The sequence below is a fragment of the Larus michahellis genome, chromosome 6, assembly GCF_964199755.1.
Source record: "Larus michahellis chromosome 6, bLarMic1.1, whole genome shotgun sequence".
Taxonomy (NCBI): domain Eukaryota; kingdom Metazoa; phylum Chordata; class Aves; order Charadriiformes; family Laridae; genus Larus; species Larus michahellis.
The window spans coordinates 11251130-11267525 of record NC_133901.1 but is presented as its reverse complement, the minus strand read 5'-3'; the positions used below and the strand labels follow the sequence as shown (position 1 = coordinate 11267525).

Here is a 16396-nt window from a genome sequence, read left to right as displayed (position 1 = left end):
TTTTCTCTTTTTCTTTTTCTTTTTCTTTTTCTTTTTCTTTTTCTTTTTCTTTTTCTTTTTCTTTTCCTTTTGTTTGTTTTGGTTTTGGCCTCCTTCTTGCCTGGCCCTAGAGCAGGACTGCGATATCAGAATGGCATCATGAGCAGGGATGCTAGGGAACCTGTGCTGCACTAGGCAGGCTGACTAATCTGCCTTTAAATAATCTCCCTTTAAATAGTCTGGAAGCACTCTAGCGAGCTTCTGTTTCAGGAGCTATGAGAACACAGCCACGACTGTGGTCTGTATAAATAGCCAGATCCGTGCTGGTAAGTAGTGAACAGCACAGTTATTCGTCCTAGGAAGGTCTTCTTATTTTCTTCATGTTGTTGCACGGAAAGCTGCGATCAAATTGTGGTAACGTCTCTGTACAGTAGCAGTTTCGCTGCCTTTTCTCAGACTGCCGTATTGTCAGTGACAGTGAGGAGCGAGCAGCTACCCTTTGGAGATAAGACTTGTGTCTCCAGCGGCTTTGCACCTGAGTGGCAGCGGGGCTGGGGCTTGCTGGGGTCTGTACAGCTGGCTTGAGCTAAACCAGTGCCATTCAGACCTTTTTGATCAGTGCTGCGATCTCTGGTATTTATGGCATCTGGAAGGTGAAAGGAAGGAACATTTGAATATTTGCTGCCTAGCTATGGATCTGGATAGAGCATAACATGATGGTGGTGTCTGAGGAGGATGAATTTAGCTCACCTCTGCTGTCCTAACTCAGTAATCAGCACCCAGGAAATAAAATGAAATTGTTAATCAAGTCTATGTTAGTTATGCTGGCTAATATAATCTTTTCTCTTGTGATACAAAAGAGTGGAAACTGTTCTCCAGGTAGGTACTTGCACTCTGCAGCTGCATAATCAATCTTCAGTTTGCCTCCAGCTGGTCCCAAGTTATCAAGGCAGTCTTCAAAAACATAAGGAATCTGATACGTGGCCAGTAGCCACTCTAGCGCTTTCCAAGATTTAGGTAAATAGGAGAATCCTCGACGAAGAGCACCGCAAGTCTTGCCTCAGCCGAGGTAGGAGGCATTTGGATTTCTTACTCATAGTGTATTGTCATCTTCTCCCTGCCATTCCTACCCACTCACTGCGTCAGACATCTAAGGCTTGGTTTATTTATTATTTTTTTTTCCCTCGACCCACCCCCCCCCTCCCCTTTGCTGAGCAGAGGATATTCAGGCCTTCAGTTTCTGGTGCATCATGTCAGAGATGCATTTTCTTTCTTTCTTTCTTTCTTTCTTTCTTTCTTTCTTTCTTTCTTTCTTTCTTTCTTTCTTTCTTTCTTTCTTTCTTTCTTTCTTTCTTTCTTTCTTTCTTTCTTTCTTTCTTTCTTTCTTTCTTTCTTTCTTTCTTTCTTTCTTTCCTTCTTTCTTTCTTTCCTTCTTTCCTTCTTTCTTTCTTTCTTTCCTTCTTTCTTTCTTTCTTTCCTTCTTTCTTTCTTTCTTTCCTTCTTTCTTTCCTTCTTTCCTTCTTTCTTTCCTTCTTTCCTTCTTTCTTTCTTTCTTTCTTTCTTTCTTTCTTTATTTATTTATTTATTTATTTATTTCCTTCCTTTTTTTTTCATCTTAGGCAGGGAGGAACGTTCTCTTTCTTTCTCTTTTCATGCTCAGTGCTTACCGTCCTCAAACAGGGGCACAGCTGGGGTCAGGGATTGCTGCGGTGTGTCGTTTATATGGGATTTTAAGTCATGTTTGGCAAAGCAGAAGTTCTGTGCTGGTTTTTGAAACACCATCAACAAAGACAGTAACGATCTTCTGCAGGAAAATACTATAATGTTTGATTATCAACAATCTTCTGAATTACAAAGCAAACCCACAAAAATCCCAGCCTGTGAATTTAATTAAAAAGAAAAAAAAACAAACCACAGACAGCCTTTTCATTAATTGTGTTTAGCGTACTTAACCTTACATCACTCTAGTAAGATCACCCAGGCTGTTCCTGGGGTAAGTCTGGTCCGCGTTGCCAGCTAGCATGCGACACGTGGGTTCCTTCTGGAAAAGCACAAGAAAAAGACAAAGCTGAAAGTTGCAGAAATTATGTTTTGAGGCAGGATGGTCCCCCTCAGCAGGGAGGGCAAAAAGCTGTGGAATCTACCCCGTCACATTTTGCTGGGCTAGGGGTGGGTCAAAATGCGGTGCATTTTGTCTTCTTCTCCCTAGCACAATGGCTTCGTTTCCTGTCTTGAAGCAAGAGACATTGTTCCAGAACGGTACCTGGAGCTACCGAATTCCAGCCCTGCTCTACCTGCCGCGCTTCAGCATCATCCTGGCATTTGCTGAGGAACGGGAGGATGTGGTAGATGAACACGCCAAGCTAATAGCGATGCGCAGAGGCATGTATGACCCAACCACGCACCGCATTCAGGTACCAGTGTGGGGAGAAAATGGGGGGGACACTGCCCACCTGTACTGCTCGCCTCTCCCCAGATGAGTTGAACGTGAAGAGAGGGCAGCTGCTCCTTCTCCTCAGTTACAGGAGACAAATGTGGTTATAAGTAATGCCTGGGTCATTCTAACTGCTGGGATTCAACCCCATCGCTGGGCAGCCGCTCCAGGGGACTCAAGCAGGCAGGCGCAGCGGATTTCCTGGGGATGGCTTTGACCCACCGTCGCAGAGCGAGGGAAACAGAGAGACGGGACAAAAAGTCCTGTTGCGACAGCAAGGTTGTGGAGGAGAGGCAGAAATGGGGAGTGCCGTGGGGTTGGGGAGGAGTGAATTAGCAATCGGTGACTTTTTTTTGTTAATTCATCTTCTTAGGACTAATTTCAGGTTTTAAAGAACAATTGAGAACAGCTAGTCTCCCCACGCAAAAGAGTGTCGTCTGGTTTGTCTGTGCCAGTGAATTGGCTACCTCATTAATCTACCAGTTATTATGAACAGTTATCTTGCTGGGTGACTGGGGGAGGTGGATACTCTATTTATAATCATTTTTTGCATTTGCAAATGAATTAATGTATTTGAAGGGAAAAAAAAAAAGTCATTATATTTTTCTGTTCAAACCCTTCATTGGTGACTGGTTGTCTTAGATTATAGACTCTTAGGAGCTGGAGTCTGCCTGGCAGAAGCAGCCTCTGAGTGCACCTGCAGTGTCATACCATTCAGGTAGCATCTTGTGCAACCCCCCTATAATTCAGTTAAGTAGGGCTCAGTTCATCATAAACTTAATAATTTGTGTTCGCGTGCTAGGGTTTCTTAAAATGGAAATATTAAATAGTCCAAAAAAAGTTAACACTGGTTGAATAGACAAAGATAAGACATGACCAAAGAGGGTAATCAGCAAGTCAGGGTAGAAAAGCTAATTAGTATCATCTCACTGGAAAATACTGCTGCTTTTACCGAACCAATAACACTACGTAGGAATAGTTTTCGAATTGCAATGTTAGTGTTAGAAATGTGATTGTCTTGTGTGCTTTTAATTTAAAGACAGACAGGGCTCAGAGGGTAGTAGTACCTGCTTTGTGACCTATTTTCTGTTGGACAACTCGGGGTCCAAATTTCCTCACCAGAGCGTGTAAAGCCGCGCAATCAGCTCTAGCAAAATCCCCTGGCAAAGGCTGGGCTGCCTGTTCACGCGTGGGTCAAAATGAGGGAACAGGAGCCTGAATGGAAAGGAATTTGTCAGCATCCAGGATACCTGACAAGGCCTCAGTTATCTAGCTGACTTCTGAAGAAACACTGATGCAGTACAGCGTCTGTACCAGCACGCTTTGACCACTGGCCGTGTCTGTGTGTCTTATGTGTGTATATGTGTATATATATATACATATGTGTATATATATACATGTGTGAGACTTTCTGAAAATTCAGCTACTGTAGTTTTTTAATCAGTGTCATCAAACACTAGCTGCATGGTGATACAGACCTATCAGCTCCTTGGTGAGTAGTAATTAAAAAGGGCATAACCCACCTGTTTGGTGAAGTCATCCAAATAATTTTCACTTATGTTTGGCAATGCCAGTAAATTGTCTTCCCACTTCTTGCTCTGTCCACTAACTTGCTTCTCTTCTGTTCTTCTCATGCTCTTCTGTAGTTTTTATCCAGGCATTCTTATGCTGTGACGTGGATTTATTTGTAACGGTGTGTTTCATTCTTGTCTCCCTTCGCACGGGGCCCTGGCAGTGGAATAGCATGGAGACCATTGTCAGCGCGCAGCTGAAAGACCACCGATCTATGAACCCCTGTCCTGTTTATGATGAGGTCACAGGGAAACTGATCCTGTTCTTCATAGCCGTCCCAGGGAAGATCTCTGAGCAGCATCAGCTCAGGACAAAGATCAACCTGGTACGTCTCTGCTATGTCACTAGCACGGACCAAGGACGCACCTGGAGCACCGCCCAGGATGTCACCGATGGTACCATTAGCACAGAGTACAAGAACTGGGCCACTTTTGCGGTGGGGCCGGGTCATGGATTACAATTGCTCAACGAGGCCCGGAGCCTTGTGATTCCTGCCTATGCCTATCGTATCTTGGACCCTAAGCAACACCCCACTCCTCACGCCTTCTGCTTCATCAGCTCTGACCATGGGACAACGTGGGAAATGGGGAACTTCGTGGGGGAGGAGAGTGCGGTGGAGTGCCAGGTGGCGGAGGTGCACACCTGCGGCAGGAAGGTCCTCTACTGCAACGCCAGGAGCAGCAGGGGAGCCAGAATCCAGGCTGTCAGCTACAACCATGGGCTGGACTTTGAGGGAGGCCAGCGGGTTGAAACACTAGTAGAACCTCCCTCTGGATGTCATGGAAGTGTTACTGCCTTCCCACCTCCCCCTGGCGCCAGGTGCCAAGATAGTTGGTTGCTCTACGCCCATCCTACGGACCCAAGGAGTCGAAGAGATTTAGGAATTTACCTCAACAAAAGCCCTTTAAATCCTGCACACTGGACAAAACCAAGCATCCTCTTCAAGGGCCTGTGCGCTTACTCAGATCTGCAGTACATGGGCGTTGGGCCAGATGGCTCACCCTTGTTCTCCTGCCTCTTTGAATATGGGACCCACAAACAATGTGAAGAGATAATCTTTGTAATGTTCACTTTGAAGCAAGCTTTTCCATCAGAGTGCTGAGTCTTGAGGCTTTCCATTAGCATCCCTCTGAAAAACACCTTTGCCGATACTTCTTTTCACTGTCGCTTCTCATCTTTCAGCAAAACATTTTTGTACTCCTCCTGCAACCTTAGTTTGGCGTTGGCTTGTGGCGTCTGTAGGTTACAAAGTCTATTAAACATATTAAAACTGAAGACGCGTTTGGTTTTGTTTTCCGTTGCCTGTTCTCCCTTCTCGCCTTTCCCTTTGGCTGCCACCTTAAGCATCACGTGCTCAAAACAAGCGTGACCTTCTGCATAGGGCCTCTCGCCTGCTGGCCTCCGATAGACCTGAGGAGGGACACGCACGCTGGCAGTGTAGGGATTGCCCAGGAACAGAGGGCAGCGGTTTTGTGCTGAACTGTATTCAGTAAGTTGTGGAGAAAGTGCTAGAGAGGACACTGGGCTTTCTGCCCTACATCCACAGTTGCCGTCTTCAGAAAACGCTTCGGCTCCGGTTGGGCGCGCTGTTTCTCGCAGTCAGCGTAGCACTTGCTGGCAACTCCAGCTGTCGCGTTTTGCCGTTTTCTCACTTCAGCAAGGCCGGGGGCTGCCTTGATATTCCCTGCCCGCTTCTGCAGTGGATTTGGGGTTGCCTTGCCGAGTTCCCAGCCCGCCCCTCCCCCCACCCCGGGACTTCTCTCTAACAGCCTTCTCCTTACTTCACACGCGGCATGTTCTTGCTTATTTGCCCTTTTGCTTAGAGCGTACTGAGGAGCTGCGGTTTCTCGTGTGTAAGAAAACCATGGCCTCGTGTGCTCCTGCTGCTCCCTCTCCCTGGGCAGGGACAGCAGGACACCAGGACCGGGGGACAGGGCAAGTTCCCTGTATGGGAACTGCAGGATCAGGACAGGGCTGCAGAGGGAGCTCCCAATTTATAGTCGGGAGGGGAAATACTGGCTGGTCTTCCTACCACCAGTGCTAAGCTATGATCCACGCACCAACTGCTCTTATCGCTGACAGCCCGCTTGTCCCGCAGGCATGGCGGCTGTTATTACAGAGCGTTACTGGCATACGAGGCTGTGTGCCAGACAAGCAACATCACCCCACTTCCAGCAAATTGCAAAGGCTCGGGTGCCAGGGGAAGGGGACCTGACGGAGCCCAGGGCAGGGTAAGAGCGCTCGAGCTGGAAGGCTTTCCAACGTAGATGGATTTCATCAGGTGTCTGAAGGAAACAGTCCCAGTTTTGGTGGGAGAGAGGCTGTTATGAGGCTACGGTGTGATTTGAAAGGAGCCATTGTGCTGTGAGGAGACAAGGGTAGTGACCAGAAATGAATGGGTACCAAGGGAGACACGTCAGAGCAGATGGAGCTAGGAAAGCTTTGCCCATGCCTCTGGACAAAATTCTGCTTCTTGAACCGCTCTGCCCTCGTTTGTGGTGTGCTGCGTTCCGTGCGTGTGCACGTGTGGAATGGCTCCTAGGAAAATATGTTTGATTGCTGTAATGGTGAAGACAAATACCTGCTTTTCAGAGTGCTCTGGGGATGCCTCCCCTTTGGGGCACGCTAGCAGCTCCCGCAGGATCCTTTGTGCTGCCATTGTTCAGGTCTGCGAGTCTCTGCTCAGTGTCGTCCCCCCCCGCCTTTCATTGCTCATAGCTTTCAGGGGCAGTGGGAGAAGAGAAGGGGCCCTGATTTTTCTCGCCATCTAGGTTTGTTTCAGGGCACCCGGAGGCTGCAAGTGCCAAGGGAGTGAGGAGATCTCATGGCCTTTACAAATACACCCGTAATTTGCCGAGCCTTTCCTAAGCAGCAGGTCAGTGACACGCTGGGCTGGAGTAGCTCAGCTAACCAGTACTTTGTGGGTATTACCCGTGTGCTCTTCAGATGTAGGGCAGAGTCCAAGCACACCTTTGTGCCCAATAGCCTGATGAGGGAACGCTCTATTTAGACTTTAGCAAAGCTGACTGCTGTCCTATAGACTTAACTTCCCTCCTCAGCCATATCATGAAATATTTTTGTTTCGTGACAGGAAAACGCGTATTCGAGACCTTTTAATCTGACCAGGCCTGGGAGTGCCCTTGCTGATGTGCACCCACAGGGGGTTGGGGTGACCAATGCCCATCCTGAACGATGCTGCAGACAGCATTTATCCACTGGTTCTGGGCAGGCGGGTGATTTCACAGCCAGCTGGTGCAACACTACCTGGACATCTGTAGCAAACCCAGTTTAGATACAGTGTTCATTACAACGTCTGAGAGACAGCTTGAATTAATACCCTAACGTGGGGGAAAAAAGGATGTTTGCTTTGTCCGCAGACTGCCAGGGCTGCAATTTTTTACTATCCAACATCAAAATGTGTCCCAGTTCTTTGTCTGCGTCCTCATTCTCCCAAGTAAGTTTAAATGAAATAGTGCTGCTGCTGCAATCATCTAAAAGCTTGTGTTGAGTCTGGGTTGGATTTGTCTGACAGGTGTACCTGTTATTCTTCTGTTTTACGAGGGTAGCTCTTACACGGTGCTTCGTCCCGTGGTAAGATGACAGTGTAGACTATTCGAAGCATGTCCTATTCCTTGTGGAAACCTTAGGGCTGTGCTGGCGACATCTGTAGTATTGCCTGGCATGTAACTGGTGCAGGCTGATTGCTACGCTCCCCCTCTACGGCAAACACCCCAGCTCCCCTCTAGATAACTTCTCTCATCTCTTCTTCCTCGGATTTTCTCTGACATAGGCACGAGTGGAAAGAAATGAATGGTGTAAGTATCTGCTGCAGAACGGCCTCTTGTCTCTGTGGGGGACAGAAGAAGTTAGTGCTGTCCTTTGGGAATCAGGTATTTCAGGAGACGCGCACGCTTTGTGTGCTGACCACGCAGGGGTCGGTCTCTCTCCAGCGCTGCAGAGTTCACATGCCGGGTGCCACGAGAAGTAAAACCGACGCCATTTCCTCTTCAGGCAGCGTTGTGAATGAGCCATTCGGGATCACAGAGCTGTTTATTTTAGGGGATTGGGATTCGCCTTTTGAGCAGCCAGAGCTGCACTGTGCTTTCTTTTAGAACCAAGAAATACAGAAACCGGCCTGTACATCTTATTGCAGCAATTGTTGGATGTGTTTGGATCTCATCCTCTTGCTTGTGCCTCCAAGTCAAGGGGTTGCGTGTGGATGAACAGGGGATTCACGTTTGAAGGAAATTGCATCAGCTTGTTAAAAACTGAAGCTGGCGGTGGGATAGATAGGAGTTTAGTGTTAATTCAGCTAATCAGTCTTTCAGATGTCTGACCCGGGCTCGTACCTCCCTGTTGCCTTGCGTTAACTGGCAGTAGATCAGGAGAAGTTCTCCAAACACCGTTTCATTCCACCAGCACTCATGTCGTGCAGCAGCTCTGTCCACTCTGCATCCCCGTGCGGATCCGTTGCATCCAGGGCACGCTGAGGTCAAGCAGTGGTTTGTCATTCAGAGCTCTTCTTGCTGCCGCAGCTGTGCTCCAGACGAGCTACTGTAAGTATCATGAATCCCAAGGAGCTGGTATAGATGAGGCCAGCAGCACACTGGCCAGGCAGGACTGTCAAAGGAGCTGCACAGTCCCTTTGCCATATGCAGATACCCTTCTCAGCGGGGAGAACAGGCTTTGTCACCACTCTGTAGCTTACAAGAGCTTACAGCTACTGTCCATGCAGAGCCACGTCGTGGCATTCAGCGCCTAACTCCATTTAGGCGCCTGAATCCATGGGACTTTGGCTCCTAAAGCCCCAGGTGGGTCTGGGTGAAGCTGAAGGGCAGGTCTAGCTGAGCTAATTTTGGTCTGGAGGCAGCGCTTGCTCGGCGTGGGCGGGAAGCCCTGCACACAGCAGTCCTGCCCGTTCAGCAGGGTCCTGTGCTGGCTGCATGATTTTGAATTGCTGGTGCCCGCAACAGCGGAGATGGAACTGGTCACTGCCGAGCAGGTGTCTGGACAACTGGGAGCGCTGGGCAGGCAGGCACGGATGAATGCTGGGCTGTGCTGCTTCCCTCTCCCTCCGTACCCACAAATTCTTGTCTCCCCCAGCCCGATGATAGGCTGCTCTCTCCTGCCTTGCTGCCTGTGCTGTGTAGAGGGGCAGCGCTCCGTACGCCATCCAGGTGCCGTGGTTCCAGCACTTCTCCTGGCTCTGGGAGGTGAGGGTTGCACAGGGCTGGCAGTGTCTGTGCCTTTCCTGGGGACTCTCCATCCGCGCTCTGAGCCCCAGGCAGAGTCCCAGCTCCGCTGATGCTCTTAGTTATAGCATGGGTGTGCAGAAGCGCTGCTTCCAAAGACAAGAGCGGTTGGAGGTACGGGCCAGGCAACCAAATTGGCCATGCAGGCAGTGCCCCTGCAATGTCCTCGCTTGCTGCAAACGTGCCCCGCGTTGCTCTGCCTTGGAGATGCGGCATGGAGCATGCCACGCGGCACAGACGAGGGGCAGATGCACAGACAAAGAAAAGGGAAGTGAGAGCTCCAGTTCTCCCCCCTCTGACGCAGGTTGCCAGAAATGGCTTTGCTCCATCCCACCTTTGGGGATTTAGAGGAGGAAAGGTCTTTGAATCCGTATCACGGTAGCTGACAGGGAGCTTTGGTCACAAATCCCCAGAGAGAATCAGCCTCTGAGTCTGCTTCTGTGCATGGAAACATGCAAGGGTAATTAATATTTTTTTTTCCTTTAAAGTCTCGTTCTCACCCCTAGCTGGATGTGAGGAGTAGACGAGGCAGAAACGGGGCAGGCAGTGCTAAGTATCCTAATGCACAGTGTGTTCCTGATTAGCCTGGGATTATTTATTCCCCGTGGAGACCTGTAGTGGGTAGGACAGACAGACAGACAGGAAAAAGATGGAAACTCAGAGGGTCTGGCAAGGGACCGTAAACGGGATGGCAGGCCACCAGCGCCTGGGGGACTGAATCGGTGGGGGAGCAGAAGGGGTCCCCGGCTGGGACTCTTCGATAGATGAAGGGGGAGGGAGGGGCAGGGACCACGGGCTGGCTAGTCGCCTGGGCTGCAGCACAACGAGGGAGAGCGGGGGTGCAGGAACATGTCACGCTCACTCTCTGAGCTGTTTGGGTTGAGGAAGTTGTCCGCGGCTGAGTTTCCTTTCCCTCTCTGTACTATTGAAACAGGAAGCTGGTGAGCTGAAGCTGCCTGATCGTTACACACAGACACACAGGCAGCTCTGGCAGCTCCTGTGTTGGCATTCGGGTTTCCTCCAGCTCCAGCGATGGATCAGTGCTGGTACCACGGCAACATCACCCGCTCCAGAGCCGAAGACCTCCTCTCCAAAGTAGGCAAGGATGGCAGCTTCCTTGTGCGGGCCAGTGAGTCAATCGCTTCGGCGTATGCACTCTGCGTGCTGTAAGTACAGCTTTCCACCTCGCGCTTCACGCGGACACTCCTGTCCCCGCTCATGTGGGGTATTGCCCCCTGCATCCTGGCCAGCCCAGAGGCAAACGGCGGCTGGACCCGCTGGGGAGGAGCAGCCCACCTCCCAGCGCAGCTGGTGTCCCTGGCTGGGCCGCGGGGCAGGGACGGGCTGGGAGCAGGGCCAGGCTCAACAGAACCACGGTCTTTTCTGTGCTGCTCACGCTGCTCCTGCCCCTCGTTCAAAAGGAGAGAATAATCAACGGTACTGCAGGTGCGCTCTGAGGAAATGCAACCTCCTGGCCTCTTGGAGCCGGTTAACAACTTGGGGCAGGTATTTACACTTAACAACTCGAGTACTGAGCTTGGTGACCCCCCAGGCACTTGTCTTGCTCTGGTCCAGCGTGCGATTGACCCACCTGCTTGTATGATGCCGTGTCCTATTTGGCAAAAGGCTTGAAACAGTTCCTGGAGCCGTGCACGATACGCCGGGCACAGCGGTGATTCTGCTGGCGTCGTTAATGTGGCTCACGGGGTAAATTTTTCATGCGGAAAATAGGGAGAGGGAAGAAGTGCTGGCAGCCCTGACCCCCCTGTTCCAGGCTGGGGACCAGAGAGGAGGCCTTCTGCCTGGGGTCTGTAGGCATTACTCCTGGGGGGGCAGGAGCGAGAGGAGGGTGAAGTCAGTAGGTGAAGCCTGAGGCTTTTGACTTTGCATTATGGAGAGATAAGAGAGTTGCTCTGCTTAGGAGAGATCAAGAGAGCCTCTGCGGGACCCTGTTCTGCCTCTCGGATTCCTCTTTGCTGCCGTCGTGAAGGACCTTAATAAATCTTGTTTAATCCTTACCCCCGTGAAATTACAAGCAAGTTTCGGGGTGCAGTTTGTTTCTGAAAGTGTACTTCTTGCCGTGGTGAAGGTGGTGCCGCTGCTGTTGGTAGCTCTGGTCTAACAGCTCATCTCTGAGGTCAGGCCGCTGGTGACGGCAGAGTCTGCTGCAGGGGTTCGTCCGCAGAGGAGCGCGGGGCTGGCGCCGGCGCTGGGCGCGTGGGTGTTGGGCCCTCAGAGATGGCTGGCGGGGCGATGGGGGTGCTCATGAAGCCCAGAGAGCCTCTCTGCCCGCCTGTTAGGATGTTTGTAATAACACGGGGAAGGGTTTTGTCCATCCGGAGGGGGCAGAGAAGGAAGGGCAGCTGCAGACGGATAGCCAGGACAAGCAGGAGGAAGGAGGGCGATCATGTAGCACCATGGGGCTGAGGGGCCAAGTTGCAAGTTGGGGAACATTTTACTAGAGTAGACTGTTGCTTCCATTGAGTGTTTTTAGTTCTAGACCCCTTTGATGTGCCTTGTAACCAGTATGTACACAAAATATTTGTACAGAGCGATGTCAGGGATCGCAGAAAGGGAAGGTGCTGTAAAAATGTCTACTAACAGGTATTTGCATAAGCTTTTCCATTGTAAATGTTTACGCAGCCAACTTTGAAAGCCTTTTGTGACTTGAGAGACATGGGATCAGGAAATAGAAACAATATCATGACCAGGATTTTCTGAGCCGGGAGCCAAAGGTTATGTTCTTAAATCCATTCTGAGGTGGCTAACGTGAATGGCTTGATTAAAGGGATGGGGAGCACCCAGCCTTGTCAGCCAAGAGCAGCCGGAGCCATGGTTTGAAGGGCTGACATTAATTACATGCTGAGAAATGTCCCACAGACTTCAGTCAAAGTACCTTAGAAGCTTTCTGTTAGTTAGTAAAGAGAAAGGGTTAAGGCGGTGAATAAGTCTTTCCCTCTGAATATCATCTTGACAAAATGGGCAGCTCTGCCGAAGCTGAAAACTTCCTCGGAGATGTATCGGTTTCAGCTGCGTTATTGACTAGAAGGTGTTTGAAGTTTGAGCTCTTCAGTGACTTCTGTTTAAAAAACAGAGAGGCTGGAGACAAAGGAGGAGAGAGAGAGAGAGAGAGAGACAGGGGAATTGAAAGCCTGGCTGCAAAAGGCTTTCACAAAAAGAGAATTATGTTGAAAGTGAGAAAGTGTCAACTATGTATAGATAAGGAAAACAAAAAAAACATGAAATTTGCTCTGAAAAAGAAGTGTCATATTCTACAAAGCTCTAATATTTATTGGGCAGATCAGTCAAAATCCAGCAAAAGCACTTAATTATATCATAGAGTGAAATAGTGATTTTCTTGAAGTGCTGCTTTAGGGAAATAGGGTTTGGATAAATACAGGCAAGTAAAGGAGGCGTATTTGCAGGGCCTTGTAGAGTGTCTCCCCTCCTTTTCTGAGACTTCGGGCAGCGGCGTTTCACTGAGCCCAGAGCCGCAGCAGTCAGCGCGGGCGGAGGGAACGCTCCTCCCCTTGCGCGGCTGTCCTCTGCTCCACTGGTCACACTGCCCCATAAAAGGCAAGAAGCAAAGCCGTTTTCCTCCTCCTCTCTCTGTGCCTGGATCTGCCAGTTTACTAACAAGAAACGGGCTCCTTAACTTACCTGGAGGGGAACGCCTGCATCCTGAAACCAAAAAGCGCCTGCTGGGCATTCACAGCGTGCTGCACCTGAACTGCTATGGTTCCTCCAGGGGACCTTCTGTTGGTGGTTTGTGTGTGGATGGCTGCAGGATTGACAACGCTCCCAGAGATGGCCCTCAGAGGCTAGCTGCAGCTTCGGGATGCCTCTCGGAGGACACTGCCTGCCAGGTGCCATTTCCAGCCCCACCAGTGCATATAAACACGCACGGCAGGAGAGGAGAGAGAAAACACAAGCCTTGTCCCCTTTCCTCCTCTGGTTGGCTGAGAGGACAGAGGTGACAGTACTTGGAGACATCTTTAAGCTGAGGCTGACGTTATGTTCCACACACATGCTCTCCCACCCCCAGCTCTCCCCAGACAGCCTGAACGGTGGTTGAGCAACTCTGAGCTCAGCCCAGTTTTTAGGGAGGACCTGGGACGCGACAGTAATTGGGACCACATAACCTGACAGTCAGGATGCTGAGGAGAGAAAGCCTAAGGGTAGAAATGGAGGAAGCGTCGCAGTCTTCTCCATCCCCATGTGCTAAATTAGGGGACAGCTAACGAGGATTCTTGCTTTTGATCCCAGGAAGTGCTCCTCCCTGTGCCAGTCTCACCCAGCAGCCCTTCCTTCCTCGCTCTTCCACTGGTCTTACCTGTCCCCAGCCTAAACCTCTGTACAAGTGTTATGACAGCAGCTTCCTAAGGCCTGGGTGATGGGGTGCTTTCTGTGAAGGTAACGAGGAGGGTCCTCTTGTGATGCAGGAGCCATTGAGCTTGTTTGTTTATCAGTTTCATAATCTCCACACACACAAATTTTCTCTCATCAGCTGCATGAGCAGTTCTGCTTAGCTCCGTTTGCATATCGGCAGGAGGAAATGGTGTAAGAGAACTGCATTGACAGATAAAAACAAAACCCGTACCCTTTCTGGGGGCATATCCTCATCTGGCGTTACTGCCCCGGGCTTGGTAAAATTAGCAGTGTTTTGGCAATCCAGAGCAGCTGGGGATCGGGTCTGTGACTTCCAGCTCCGTACCAGATCCTCAGATGTGTGAAGGAATAGGTGCATTTGAAATGGTCTTCCATCGCTTAGTGACGCCGTGTTGAGCTCTGGGAGCAGTTCTCATTCTTCTGTGTCGTTGGCGTTAATGTGATCAAAAGGTACAGGTTCATGTGGTTACATGACAAAATCCTCCAAACACCCGGGAAAAAACCTCAGCTATGATTAACGCATAGTTTCTTTTTCATTTCCAATTGCTCTTTGTGACACCTTGTTATAAGGCTGCCTAAAATCCTGGCGCGCTCTCTCCTGCATGGAGTGATTCTGGAAGGCCTGTGATGAACAGACTCACAACAGAATTGTAAGAGAGATGAGGATGTTTTAGTGATCTGCCTGATCTCCCTAGCTGGGGGGCTGACCTGACCTCAGCCCACATGTCGTGACAGTTCCACAGGTAACGTGGTGTTGCTGTTGCGGCCAAGGAAGCTCTGAGAGTGGATTCCATGTTTTTCCTTTGAGAGGACGGGGTTGAAGCCAGCATCATTTGCTGGCGTAAAGCCATGGGGTATGTTTTAACAGAGCGCTTTGCAGGTGACTTCAAAGATTTGATCAGTCTGTCGTTCACTCGGGAGAAAGGTAAAAATATATTTATTTTTTTAGGGCAAGCTCCACAAAGCTCAGCAGCTGCTGAGGAAGGTCATGCTTACCCCCTTACAGGCTTGCCCTGGACTCTCTCTCGTGCGTTAACGTGGCCCTCCGCTGGGCAAAAGACTCCTCCATCCCCCCTTTAAATAAGAATTGAATCTCGTTGAATTTAGCTGGGACACAATGTTCATTATGGCTGATTTACAGATGCACAAGTACAGTGTGCACCCGCACCAGGATGGCACGATGGGGTTTTCATTTAGGCTGTGGTTTAGGTTTTGTGCGTGAAAATGTGCCTAGCAATCAGCTGTCTTACTGTGATTTAGCTGGAATCCATTATTTGTTTTCTTTCCACTACAAGCCAGTGCACATACTAGCCCTTCAATTTACTCATTCATTGCTGATTTTGGCCCTGTGTCTTTTGGATTTCTGCTTTTTCATTCCTTCCTGAGACACCCACTCTACTGACAGCTAGAGCCATTTGGTGTTTTCTTTCTTTCTGGCCAGAAGAAGAGTTGAATAACTCACTCTGAGGCCGATGCTGATATCGCTTTCTGCAGTGACATCTGCAAACATGTTGTAGTGACCAGGAACATTTTAGGTTTGTGTTAGTTCACGGACTCTGGGGAAAGAAATGAAAAGAAATGTTTAAAACCCTTGCGCATGAAGCCATGTATGTGTCTCAGGATCTCCCCATACTTTTTCTCATGGGGAGGGGCGCCATGGTGTTACTCCCATCTGGAGATGGTCTAACCATATCTCCTCTGATCTGTTCCAGGTTCCGGAATTGTGTTTATACCTACCGAATTCTGCCCGATAAAGAAAATAAGCTAATTGTCCAGGTAAGCCGCGCTATGTACCGTTCGGTCCCATGAAGACGCTCGCTGCTTTTTTTTCAAAGTAATTCTAACCCTGAGAGAAAAAGGATATAAGGAGTTACAGGGATGATGGAGATTCTAGTCTCCAGTCTGCTGCTCTGGCCGTCGGCACGCTCTCTAACGCGTGTGCCTTCAGTCCAGTGGCGCCGCCACGTTTTGTATAACTGAGAACCTCAGCCCAAGGAATACCTTTTCCTCTGAAGCCTGCTTCTTATCAATATGTCTTTTCAGGCCGAGATTGCATCATGATTTACCCCCACCCAGAAAGTGTAAATTGAGTTGTGGTCTCAGGATCCAGAAAGTACCAGGACTGAGGGCAGGAGTTTCAGATGTTCCGTTTATTCCTATCCTGCTTTAGGATCCTAAACGAGCCACTTCCCCTTTCTGTACCACCTCTCGGCCCTGGTTTTCTCAAGATAGATCATGAAACTTGGGGTGGGGAGGGAGGCACGGTCTCTTACAGCCCCAAGAAGTGGGCTTGGGTTTCCCGTCAGGCAGTGGGGGCTGTAGCCTATCCATCCTCTCAGCACAGCCAGTGCTGCATGGGTATCCCCTCTGAAACGAAATGGAAACGTCCGTGATGCCCACATGCCCCAGTATGCCCTGCTCTTCAGAGCAGGTCTACGTTCGTTCCTTCCCACTTCAAACGACGATTAGCTTCCCACACTAGAAATATGGATTTCTACCAACTCCACGCACAGCTCGTGTGGCTCATGTGCACCATGTTACTTCGGCATTTCCCGACGTGCTTCAGGGGCATCAGTTTTCCTTGGAGATCTGCACCAAAGAGGCAGCATGTCTGAAACTAGAGCGATCGAGTTAGTGAGGACGGTTGAGTGCCAGCAGCTTCTTTCAGCTCTGGGCTGTTGATAAAGGCTGTGGGTTGTGTGTCCTGGGTGTACGCACACAGCCCAGCTTACTTGAGAGCCACCTGTGTGCAGCTCGAGCTGCTCTGAGG

At 49.8% G+C, this 16396-nt stretch overlaps 2 protein-coding genes across 4 annotated transcripts in view; both read left to right on the top strand.

The window, feature by feature from the left end:
* The first annotated feature begins 311 nt into the window (after positions 1-311).
* NEU2 (neuraminidase 2) lies at positions 312-5258 on the top strand. Of its 2 annotated transcripts, XM_074591317.1 has the most exons (3): positions 312-1048; positions 2189-2393; positions 4149-5258. In XM_074591317.1, exons 2-3 carry the CDS (start codon positions 2193-2195, stop codon positions 5085-5087), a joined length of 1140 nt encoding a protein of 379 aa, XP_074447418.1. In that variant the 5' UTR covers positions 312-1048; positions 2189-2192; the 3' UTR covers positions 5088-5258. The 2 variants fall into 2 exon arrangements, with proteins under 2 accessions (XP_074447418.1, XP_074447419.1); XM_074591318.1 differs by lacking the exon at positions 312-1048 and having other exon boundaries at positions 2075-2393; positions 4149-5251.
* A 4796-nt stretch (positions 5259-10054) lies between these two features.
* Positions 10055-16396, top strand: part of INPP5D (inositol polyphosphate-5-phosphatase D) — a 61256-nt gene continuing 54914 nt past the window's right edge. For both annotated transcript variants that reach the window (XM_074592041.1, XM_074592040.1), the window contains exons 1-2: positions 10055-10403; positions 15339-15402. In XM_074592041.1, coding sequence (XP_074448142.1) covers positions 10270-10403; positions 15339-15402 — 198 coding nt within the window. In that variant the 5' untranslated portion in view covers positions 10055-10269. The remainder of the gene's footprint in view (positions 10404-15338; positions 15403-16396) is intronic.